The sequence below is a fragment of the Battus philenor genome, unplaced genomic scaffold, assembly GCF_028537555.1.
Source record: "Battus philenor isolate CCGP_79_NKW_IND1 unplaced genomic scaffold, ilBatPhil1.0.hap1 SCAF_18, whole genome shotgun sequence".
Taxonomy (NCBI): Eukaryota; Metazoa; Arthropoda; class Insecta; order Lepidoptera; family Papilionidae; genus Battus; species Battus philenor.
Window position 1 is genome coordinate 9,728,425 of NW_027181680.1, and position 12,759 is coordinate 9,741,183.

Sequence of the window (12,759 nt, forward strand, 5' to 3'; positions counted from 1 at the left end):
TCGTAATCGGTAAACCTTAGGTCCACGTGCAAGTATATAAAATGCAAATCACGTCCAAATGACGCAACATGAAATAAATTCATTGATTTGTCTCTTCATAAGTTTAAATAATAAAATCTTATAAATATTAATATTGTTAAATGTGCGAATCAATGTACAAATAAAATTTGCATGAATCAAAAAACGTTTATTACAATGTTTCACTAATTGATCTTTTAACCATAAACAAATCATTAAAGTTTGCTATAAGATTTGTGGCAATTATGTTACACATTCGGACAGTCGTAAAATATGTAGAGGCTGTACAGGTTTAGTGATGGCGTATTATCGATACAGCCAAAACCAATTGGCCTCGTCGGAATCGAAGTAGGTTCGTGTATACTTCTACTTCTACAAAGAAACGGCAGTAATTTTTTTTTATTAATTTTAATTTACATCGCTAGGGTGTTACTTAGTGGTAGGTGCTTACTTAGTGCTAGGGTGTTACTAGGATGTTGTTATGTACAATATATGTATATTTTTTTTCGCGTTTACTGAGCGCTGACAATTAGGAGAGAGATTGCCGCTATTTGCTATGGATCTTTCTTTTCCCAGCTGCGAGTCACAACAGGTTTATAAGGATAAAATTTATATATGTAAAGAATACAATTTGAAATTTTACTCATTTATTCATTAATTACTGCATTATTTTATTTCAAGGCGCTGCTCCAGCGCTACAGACCGTTAAATACCTTGAGGTTTAAGACAATGTGCCGAGCCAACTCATCAAAAGATTCTGTCGTATATTTTTTCCTAAGGAGGTCGAGTACTTTGAACGGAGGTATATCAAGGTTTTCGCAAAGGAGGTAGTAATATTAGTCAGATAATAGCAATTGACCAACATCGAGGTTCGGCACTCTCTCGTGTTCTTGAGTTGAAACGATAAGCGGATATTATCGACGAGTGACAACCTAGGACAGTCAAGAGAGCCAAGGTCCCTCCTGTGGGTACCTGAATCTAGTCACTCCATGGAACGTATGCCTAAATGATGTAAGAGCTCGAAGACGCCCCAATCCTGTGAAATTGTAATAAGTAGCTCTCCGAACCGAAGCTCCCTAGAAAGAGCCCTCGTGCTTTTCTACCTTAAAATAAGTTTTAGGCTAAGCACCCACTGCGCCCTGTCCTCCCAATCTGCGGAATCTGCTAAAGCCATTTGAGCAGCCGTGTAAGCCAGGTCGAAAAAAAAGTGTTATCGAATTTAAACCAGTAGTTATCGATAAAGTTTTAAGGACGTGCCGTGGAAGCCGGCCCCCCGCTTAGCCGAACCGTTCGGCGCAGTCAGTCTGCTTCGGCAACGCGCAGTGCGCGCTAGTGTTGTGCTCACGCGCATCTCGTTCATTCACCCCGCGTGTACGATCGTAACATCAGCTGTCAAAAAATCTGACGATACCCAACTTGCCTTACGACGGTGCGATTGTATTGTACACATTTAGTAAATCCAAGTGACACGAGACTAAATCGCTCCGCGTTATGGCGCGTGTATTTTTTCGTATGAATAATTCAAATGGCATAAAAATGGTTTAACGTTCCGCTTGGCGGGTTCCTGTGCTAGTGTTGTGATAGCGATTGTCGATCGTGTTGTGCTGTGCACAGTTGTTTTGGTGGCACTGTTGTTATGCAGTTATCATGACACATTAATGTCTTTCGAAGCTGATATGTCTATAATTAGCGAGCTGCGATGGTTGCAAGACGAGGAGTTGTTTGCTCTTTCATTGCAAAACGGTATGTCCCGTGATTATGTTTTTGTTGCACAGACCGGTACTAAGGTGTATGATTGAATTTGTAAATACAACTGTTTATTGCTCCTGTATCTTTTTAGTCGCATATTTCAAATGTAACGTAAGTGCGACCTGACCTTTATTGTAAGTAAATTTACCTTGCACTGTGTAACTTGTCCTTCCCATAAATTACGTATTTACGATAGTGTTTGGGTAAATATTCTATTGTATTTCCATTAGAATCTATTTACCTTTGTGTCTTACAAGTAACTATAGGTAGTAGTTAACTAATATCCTTAATTTGTATATGATAATTAACACTACATTACAGTGTTATTATCAGTTTAATTTTAAAATTTATCGTATTACTTTGTATGTTTGAAACTAAAATAAATTAAACTAATTAATGGTTCGAAATCGAATCTGTCGTATCTAAACTAGAATACATATGATGTATTGTTCTAGATAATTTGTATACAATTTTTTAACGAAAAATTACCAATTGTTATTGCGATGTTTCGTTGTTACGAGTCGAGTCTATCAAGTGTTAAAGAAATAAAAAGTTTATTAGGTTTAAATTAAATTAATTGGCGCAGAAGCGATGGTAATTTTTTGAAGTAATAGGAAATATAATTCAAGGTGAGCTAGATTCTTATCGGCCAAAAGCTTGTTCTTTACAGGAGCGCCTTATAAAAAATATTGCATAATTATTATTTAATGTGACAACAATGACGATTTATTTTTGGCTATTATTATATATATATTTATGATAACTAGATGCCTAATATGTCAAATGATTAAGAGTGGTAGTAGACGTCAAATTCAATTGATTTTTTTTACGTTTGATCGATTTATACGAATACGACTTGAAAATTTCAAATTTATAGCAATGTTTTTTTTTTTAATTTATGTTTCCAATTTTGATTGGAAATGTAATTGAATTATAAAATATCTTTTCGTTAATCGTCCTGTTAATAAAATATTTTACAGAAACGATTCGAATTTGAATTAGACAATATTTTGATTCACCGTTATAGATGTTAGTCTAAGTTAATTGCTCTAATTTTTGACTGAAGAATAGATATAAAATAGCTCCTATAGCGCCCTATTATTGAATATGACTTTTGGTCTAAATTAGACCATTGCTAAACATGTATATTCATGTATATATACATTATTTGTATGCGTGTACGTTTGTAAAAAAGTGACATAAATTTATAGATTTTGAGCGTATGCCCAACGAACTTTCGTAATTATGTTCGTCCGGATATTTGAATACAGGTATCTGGTTGCAATACAATATCCGTGATGGGTGTTTAGAATCATGCTTTATTTTTCGGTGCGACGATTCACAATTCAACCTTGGTGAATTCGGATTAGGTTACTTACGAGTTTTGTCTTTTTTAACATCGGAGGAATTCTAAGTTAAAATAATTCGATTCAGAAACAGTACAGGAAATTAAAAAATCAACGCACGTCCATCAACTTGAAAAATAAGAGAAAAAGCGAAGATTCATTCATTTGCATATTGCCAAAATACATTTAAAAATTTGCATAGAGATTAATTTGCATCCGGTTTCTAAACTGAGGTCATTGTGTGTAAGCATTCTCGCGTTGACATCATGTCATTCATTCATGTAAGCCGATAGACGCCCACTGCAAGGCACGGGCCTCCTCTATAGATCGTCACAATGCCTGGTCTTACCTCGCATTCAATGAAGTTTACCTAGTGAAGAGCTACCACGCCGTGTCTACCGTCCAGTCGAGAACCTTTCGATCCTAACGCTCGCTGTTTAAACGATGTATTGCACTGTACTTCAGACGAGTTGTTCTTCGAGCTAAGTCAGTGACTTTTATTCTTCTGCAGATCTCCTTATTTATGATACGAAACCACAGCGACTCTACGAACTTAGCCCTCTAGAAATATTTCTGGCTAACCTATGAGCCCTTTTATAAGGCACATCGTAAGCGGCCACGTCTAGGATCCATATTACATATCAGCATAACATTATGTATACTTAGTAACTAATAGCACCGCTAACTCAGCGGTAGAGGACGTGACTTGCAATTATAAGTCGCGGGTTCGATTTCTGGGATACAATCTAATATAATTCATATTTTGTCCAATAATTATATAGGATTACCGCTGCTTAGAAACAGGTTTATAGAAGATGGGAAGCAGCGTCTTCTACCTACCATAATACCATACTGCGTTCACCAATATTATATTTATATACATATATATGTATATATGTATATATATACATATATATTTATATATATATGTATATATGTACACATATATATATGTGTGTATATATATATATAAATCACCAATATCACGCTTGCCAATCGTGGTGATTACGGCATATATCTCCCCATAGATATCTTTAGCAGTCTATGGCTAAAAATATGAGTAACTAATATACAGTTATAGATATATCACGTTCCGCTGATAATCCTAATAATATTATTACGCTCACGCGGTTTGAACTCAGTGCAAGATCCAACTGCGGACCAATCTTTTTTATGGTTTTATTTTTCTTCTCATTACTATTGTTAGTCCACAAGGCATCTTGCCTTTGTGATCGAACATTTACGTTCGAATTATGAATTTAAATTTTTGGGATTTCGTTTCTAATAACATGAGTATTTTATACTTTTATTATTTAATAAATGTGTTACTGGATAGTAGTTAGGAAGTTTTTATTTAAAATAATTGTTGAAATTAATTTTATGTAAACCGTGTATTAATATAAAATATCATACAATAGTACTTTTAAAAAAAATGAATATTTATAGTTAGAATTAAATAACATCGATTTTTATAATAAAATTCGAAAAGAAAAATAAAAGAAAATATTCTACATCGTAATTTGTAGAGCGAAAGCGTGATATGTAAATATTGAGTCGATAGCGCCCATACTTGGACCTCCGTTGTAATGAAGCGCTAAGTAACGCCGTCAGTTCTGACGCCGTCAGTCAACGTCAGATATGACTGCGGCTAAGTACTATTTAGTCGATAATGACGTTTGTGAATCGAGGCACCTATTATCGATGCATCGTGAAGAGTTAACTAAAATATAATTTATTTTCGGAACGTTACAAATGTAATTTAATCAAATGTTATTTAATACGGTTAGGAGGAACAAGGTCAATTATTTTGTATCCATTACATTGGAATGAACTAGAATTGTTAATAATATTAACTTCTTAAATACCTTTAACCTACTAATAATAAAAATACGGAGTGAAAAATATAAAAAAATAATTCAATGTAAACACACCCTTATTCCTAACATAATTCAAAATTTAAAAAGTTTTATTTGATTGCATCTTTTACTGTCATATTGTTCGGAATTTAAATACTCCGATCGAGGCGTATGAGTTGAGCGGAACCATATTTTTTTTCGAAATAATACAAAGTCACATATTAAAACAGCCTGGCGCCGTATACACCATTCCCAATATTTTCTATAACGACGTCTTTTACAGTTTGTTAAACATTAAAACTCTATTTTTTTATAACATATTTTCTAGGATCTTATTGTAATTATAAAAAGTTGTCGTTTCTGCCCATAGACGCCGACCACAATGCTTAGGCCTCCTTCAGATTTGTATAAGGGAATATATATAATCGCCACGCTTAACAGGAGTGTTGGCGATCGCAGTATTGTATCAAAGTAGGCAGACAGCGCTGCTGCCCATCTGGAAACGTGCTAGTAACCAGTGGCAAATAATTATTGCATAAAGTGTTAATTACATTATATCCTGAGAATCGAACCCGCGACCTACGATCGCATGTCTGACCACTGGATTACCACTACTCACACAAGCAGAAATTAAAAGTATCCTAATGTAAGTAGCAGAGTAGAGAGAGTATGTCATTTGTAATTTTCTGATTTTGTTTTGTATCAAAAGATTGTTTTTGATTATTTGAAATTATACTTTTAAAAAAATTGCTTTATTAAAAACTTTATCTTTTTAATTTTATAGACTTACCTAAAAGTTATTTATGCAATCTTTTTTAATGTAAATTATGCTGTCTCCTTTGATTTAATATAGGCGTTATTTTGTACCGTATTTTCAATCTTAACTTGTAATCGTATCTTGTGTAATTTTTTTTTTGGAGAACCAAATTTAAAAAAAGAACGAAAAATTATATATAATAAAGTGTTTAGTTCAGAGATATTTCGCAACCTCTTCGTACTGTATCAAGAACTTATTACATATATTAGCGGGACACCGTACTTCGATTTAGTAGTCAATGAACAAATACTGTTACATTATCCGCGCAAGTGGAATTAATTGATTTTAATAATATGTCACGAGCGTGTAGTAATTACTAATCCACGTGCGGTTGGCCAGAAGCGTGACGCCCCGATGACGTCACACCAGGCGGTCAGTTCAGCCATCGCATAGTAAATGATATGATGATACAGTTGCGTGGGTATCTCTTACGCCTACGATACTGAGCTCACGTAAATATGTTCCTTAATGTTTTCTTATGTGAAAATTGACTTTTATATCAAGTTGCTATTGTTTATTCCCTGTCAAACTAATATCTGCTATGTGCAAAACTCTTTGGTGTTGAATAAAATCATTTTATTCATTTTAAATTAAACTATATAACTCTTAGAATTCATTTAAAAAAAATTGGTTAGTTAAATATTAACAAAGAACTGTGTTGTTTTTGGTTTATGGTATGTAGTTATTTTAAGAGCTAACTCAACAGACTTTGTGCTGCTATAAGTAATGTACCATTAAAAACTAAATAAATGTAACATATTTTAGAGTAATCGCTTTATTTTATGATTGAAGGTAAAATCAATACGCCTATAAATTTGGAGCGTGTGCACCGGCCAGGAGTCCAAATCACCAATTTAAATAAGTCATTATTATTTTTAAAATTTTCATCTTCAATATTTTTTTTCTATAAGACCCTTTAACAAAGTATCAAGAAAATTAAATAAAGACAGATTAAATCGCCAAAATCTATCACAGATTAGGTTGTGGCCAAGGGAAATAGAGAATCAGTTTATATAAATAGTATGGATCATATTTTCATATTGCACATTGGATTACCGACTCCTATCACGTGATGACCACCCGCTCTATTTTTTCAAATAAGTCGAACAGTGGTAGCCCAGCGACAGGACTGAGATTTACGATAGTAAGGTCGCGAGTTCGATTCCCGGGTCATTATCGTATGTAATTCGCACTTGTTGCATTAATTATATAGGATTGCGACTGCTTACAAACAAGTTTCAAGAGGATGGGCAGCAGTAAAATATCACACTGCAGTTGCCAACGCCTCTACCATGCGTGGCGATTATGGTATATCCCGTCATAGATATCTATGGCGGAGGTCCATGCAGTGCGAACTAATGAAATTAGTCCGAAGATCGTTATTGTAAGTGTAATTATTCTATGATTAATTTTCTCTTCTAGTTTTCTGATGTACTATAATTAATACATAGCCCATATAAGTATTAATAAAATTGTTTGATGCTTATTTATTCTTGATTCTTCATCGAAATTGCAAAATTAAAATATAAAATATTATTTATGTTCGCAGAAATGTAGCGCATCATACCAATTGAATACATATCCAATAAAAAAGATATAAATCATTATGATAAGAACAATTCGTAAAAAATGATTGTCGATTCAAGTTCCGAATTAAACTATCTGTCTTCAGTAATCGATGTCAATTAGAAACAAATCATCGCGTATCACAGTTGATAGAAGCACGTTAATAACTCTATTGTCATTGTTGTGTTTTTGATTTGTCGGTTGATTGGTTGATTGGCCGTAAAAATGGTTTAGCTACGGCTGTGAGCAACGGTTCAAGCATCCCCACTAAGCAATGTTAAGCTTATTAACATGTTGCGCCTTATAAAGTGGTTAGCACTGGACATTTTTTTGTTTCCGGATGACAGAAAGTAAACAAAGTTTAAGAATAAATCATATTAACTTCAATTTTGATATTCTTACTAATTTTCAGAATCATAGATTATACAGAAAACAAAAGGAAAACCTCTAATCGTACTTTATTACTTACTTTTATTTATTTTTAGCGTTTATAATAAATAATATTGAATAAAACAAAACATAAATGTGAAATAAATTTTCGATATTTTCGTAATTAACCTAAAACTAAATTTTATCATAGATCTGAGTGTCATCGTCTTAGAATAAAAATTAAATTATTTAAAACTGAAGCATTTTCTACAAAAAATAAAAATTCTAAAAAAATAGTGACTTCTTTGCTGTAAGTATATCAAAGACGAGTATTTTTGATACTTTTGTTAATTACTCGATTGTATCCATCAGAAAAATATCAATGAATTAAAATTATTATTCTTCACAATGCCTTTAGCATAGATTTTTTTAAATTAGTACGTAAAACATTTTAAATTATTCCAAATATTATAGAAATATTTATTTAATGCATTTTTCTTGCGGTCTGTAAAAAGAAACCTAATTTTTTTAAAGGTCTATAAAACACGTTTGTATTAAACCACACGTATTAATAATTGATTTGGAAAATAAACTTTATCTTTCTTATATAAAATTAGAAAAATTAGACGTATTTTAAAGTAATTTTTTTCAGTGTTTTAAAAATTTTGGTTTTTAATAAATACTTCATATTTAGATGTTTATATTACGATATTTTCTCAATGTTACTAGAATTTCTAGAAAAAGCTGTAGAAGTTTAGAACCGCGATCTATAGCTGTAAGCCGCAAATTCGATTAAACACAGTTGAATCAATTCAAAAAAAGAACACATCGTGAATAGACCGTAATATCCTCCGATAAATCCACCAATCAGCGTGGTTGATGATACTGTTCTAGAATGTTCGTAAATACGCAAGATTTTTACACACACATACACACTCACTTGTACAAAACACGTACGCACAACTGTGTAGAATTTATCAATGATCGTTTTGTACATTACAATACGTAACCACGGATATCATTTTCACGAATTTGTTGCTTCAGGTCATAAACTGATGAGTTCGCGTGACTTCGTGCTTGCATGTCTGCTAGTGCATTGGCGTGCGTTTACGTTTGGCATACTAATATTGTTTGAATGGCGTGATTATTTTGCACGGTGACACACGTTGTAGTCATTTCAAAGTTACAATGTTTTGCTTATGACCAGCGCCAATTGACGTGGAATATTAATTTTATTGTTTTAATGGGTACAGCGTTTTGCTCGGTCGTTTTTTATTCTGAACTTCATATACGCGTTGTAGTCTTTAATATTCTAGTATACAATCCGTATAAATACTAATATTCATGTATGATATATTTATGATGCAAAATCGTTAATTGTTTTTGGAATTAGCATTTTGTGCCTTGAGAATTGAAGCCTAAACGATATTTTGATTGTTTATTGTAATATACTATGTACACGATATACTGGGTTTTTAATTTTGTTTAAATGTATCACTCTATTTAAATGTACAATTTATCTCATTGGTTAGTGATAATGAGTTAGAGATGTGTTTACATGTATCTGTCATTTGCATGTCTCGGATACTCTTAATTTGTTCATTTTTTGTATATTTTTAGTTAATAGTTTTGGTGAATTTCTTCGACAACAGCTGCAAGTATGAAAAAGGTGATGATATTGTTTGTTAACCGTTACGGGGTTACATAAATTGCTAGTTGCACTATTTTAAACAATAGTAGGATGTAAAAACGTCTAACTTTTTTATCTGGACGAAAAAACTTCCAAAGAGCTATTAATCCTATCCGGCAAATAAGTTATATAGAAACTCTATTAAAATTACCTTCAGAAACTTTATCTAGACATACGCTTCCGATACCTAATGAAAGGCGTAGCTTTAGCCGTGAACGAAAACGATAACATTTTAGTTTATTCGAAACCCGCGGATGCATTAAGCGACGTCTTGGCCAATAAAAGCAACGCCGCATAACGCAGGCACCCTGGCGCAATTAAGGAGCGCTAAAGGCGAACTAACCGTCGGTGTAATGGCCTTTAAATTATTATAAATATCTACAAACTTGCCTAGGTCTAGACCTAATCGCTTTAGTAATTAAAGAAACGTACCTAACGACACAATGATAATATGCTAACACGGCTTAGAAATTCTCTTAACGACGCAAATTAAAAGTAAGTGGAACGAAAATAGCGATAGGAGTTGTGGATATTTTTATTTAATGGATTCAGGCGTTACATTGCGGAAGTCCATCCTGAATAAGAAAGGACCAATATCTAGCCACCTCCGCACATGCAGTGGTTGTCGTGCATGAAAGTGCACCGCCCGCCAGCCCGCTCGTAAATGCGCATGCGACAGACAATGCCAACTACACAACCGCCACCGTAAATTCACTCAACACGTGTTTCACCCCTCCACGGGGCATCTTCAGGAGTTGTTACACAGATTAGTGCTAAACACCGAGTGAGCTCAGTCCGCTGTCGCTTTGTTATTTATATGTCACCTCCTCCCCACCACAACTTAATGTCACGTGATCGACCACGTGGGTATTTTTATTTTACCCTCTCTTACGCATTTGTTATATTTGAGGTTTTACGTAACAGACGAGTGCCCCGACCGATTCCCCAGACACACCTGCAATAATGGAGAGGAGGAGACATTGACCTGCTCATTAAATACAGGTCCACTACCCGCGTGTCTTATTATTTCTAGCCTTCTATTACTAGACTACTACTAGTAATAGAAGGCTAGAAATAAACGTGTTGAGTGAATTTACGGTGGCGGTTGTGTAGTTGGCATTGTCTGTCGCATGCGCATTTACGAGCGGGCTGGCGGGCGGTGCACTTTCATGCACGACAACCACTGCATGTGCGGAGGTGGCTAGATATTGGTCCTTTCTTATTGTGGATATTTGTCCGAAGATCTAGCGCGAATAAGTACATCGTTCATGATTTGTGAGTCAGAGGCAGTTAAATTTACTATTTCTGTATTTTTACATCATTTGTTATATCTGCATGACTAACACTTATAGATCTTCATACATTTAAACTTTACGATTTTGTATATAAAATTGCTTATGTGTATTTGTGAGGTTTTCTTTGATTCTTTCATACCGATTACCTCGTGTCAAATTAGATAATAGATTACTACGTCGACTACAAAATTCTCATATATTTATGTGTTTGTTATAAATTCTTAATTGTACTATTTTTTTATATAGTCGCTATTTTCACGTATATACACTATAAGTGTATATACGTGAAAATAGCGACTTACTGTTTTCGCTTAGTTCGGATCTTATAAGTATTAATTTTGGAAATTTACAAACTATTCGTGTTAGTTTTTGAACGGCGTACTTTAACAGAACTGGTCAATGTGAACATGGCTTTCTGATTTTTATTCTTTTTTGTGCTGTAGCTCTAGATCGTAGTCACTTTATGAAGCGTTCATCGTATCTCATATACTTACATATATGTTGCTAAAACAAGGTTACCAATGTCATATATCTGTACGTCTTGTGTGAAGTACATTTTAATCCCATTTGGAAAGTCTGCCTAAACAATCTAAGAGCTTGGCGGCTTCCTAATCCGGTAAAATAGTAGTATTTTTAGGGCACTTTTCTAATTTAAAAGAGGTCTCAGGCCAGGCGGTCTCCGCGCACTGTCAAACCCGCAGAGTCTGTAAATGCCGTTTGGGCAGCAATGACAGTCCGGTAAAAAAGACCAGTGATGTCGGTCCTTAAAGGAGAAACGCGGATTTTTTGTGCTTGCTCAACTAGCTTAGTTTGCGCCGTGATGTAGCCGTAGCTCCCCAAGAAACATCTGCTCCATGTAGTAATTTTAAACAATAAGTAAGACTTTACTATTTTTTAAAATCACACATCGGTCTAAAATTTCATCTTATTCATTCAGTTCTGTGGATTAACCAAAAAGAAAATACTTTCGACTTTATTACGAAATTATACCGCATGATTAAATTACCAAATAAAGTTATTGGCGCTCCGACATTTTTTAATGAAGTCCTCATTTTTACTTCATACGAGTGTGATGTAAAGATATTAGTGGCACGCGTAAAAGTCATTCGTAAGTGACAGTAAATTAAGACGGTGCGCGAAGTGAGCGAGCGTACAAGTGAGGCGTGGGTGACTAACGCAAGCTCTGATGTTACATAAGGGCGGTTATCAATCAAGCTCGAGAACACGCTGGAATGCGACCGCCTGATAACAGATGCATCTGACCACTCTGACCGGGAACACGGCGCTGCGACTGAAGCGGACGGCTAATTACAAGTACTCGTTGATCCGATTCAAGTCTACGAGATTTATAAAAATAAAATTATTTCTACCTTGTTATTTGTATTGATGTATATATAAACGTTCGAAAACATATCTTCTCAAATCCTTAATTAAAACAAACACAAGACTTATTAAACACATCATAAAAATTTATCTTTAATGATATTACTGCGAAACAGTTTTATCTACCCATTTTTTTGGCTTTAAAAAAAACGACGTTTTTTTTATGTATCTGCAAGCGAATATATAGTAAATAAGTATTTGCATTATGTTTTGTATATTTTTATTGTTAATTTTGCTTGATTTGATTGATTGGTTGTTGTTAGATATTTTTTTACTACAAATTAAAATTTAATTACCTCCTTCGATATAGATAAACATAGTGTACAAATCCAGAATTTCTTTGAAAGGTGAATAAATCAGCGCTTAATCATCACCTTTAAGAGAGCTTCTGCTGATCACAGGTTTACCCGTAAATTTTTATTAGGACCAGAAGGTCCGTATTTATAAGAATTATTATTATTACGGCTGCCTTCTGGCAGCGGCATTCATTCAGCGCCTTTGCACAACCTTAACAAGGACTATAAGGTCCTAACTATAAAGTTGGATGTGAGGATTTTAGACCCCAGCATGCAACTGTACGACATATACAATCCGCTGAGAATATTATAGATGAATAATTATAAAGTTGTTTTGTGCATTGTTGCACCTCTGATCAATTGCCGGCATTACT

The 12,759-nt window shown here is 34.0% G+C and overlaps 1 protein-coding gene across 1 annotated transcript in view; it reads left to right on the plus strand.

Annotated features, from left to right (window-relative positions):
- Positions 1-1,364: 1,364 nt before the first annotated feature.
- cv-c (crossveinless c) overlaps positions 1,365-12,759 on the plus strand; it is a 317,550-nt gene continuing 306,155 nt past the window's right edge. The window contains exon 1 of the mRNA XM_068763532.1: positions 1,365-1,761. Within this exon, the coding sequence (XP_068619633.1) occupies positions 1,677-1,761 (85 nt within the window). The 5' untranslated portion in view covers positions 1,365-1,676. The remainder of the gene's footprint in view (positions 1,762-12,759) is intronic.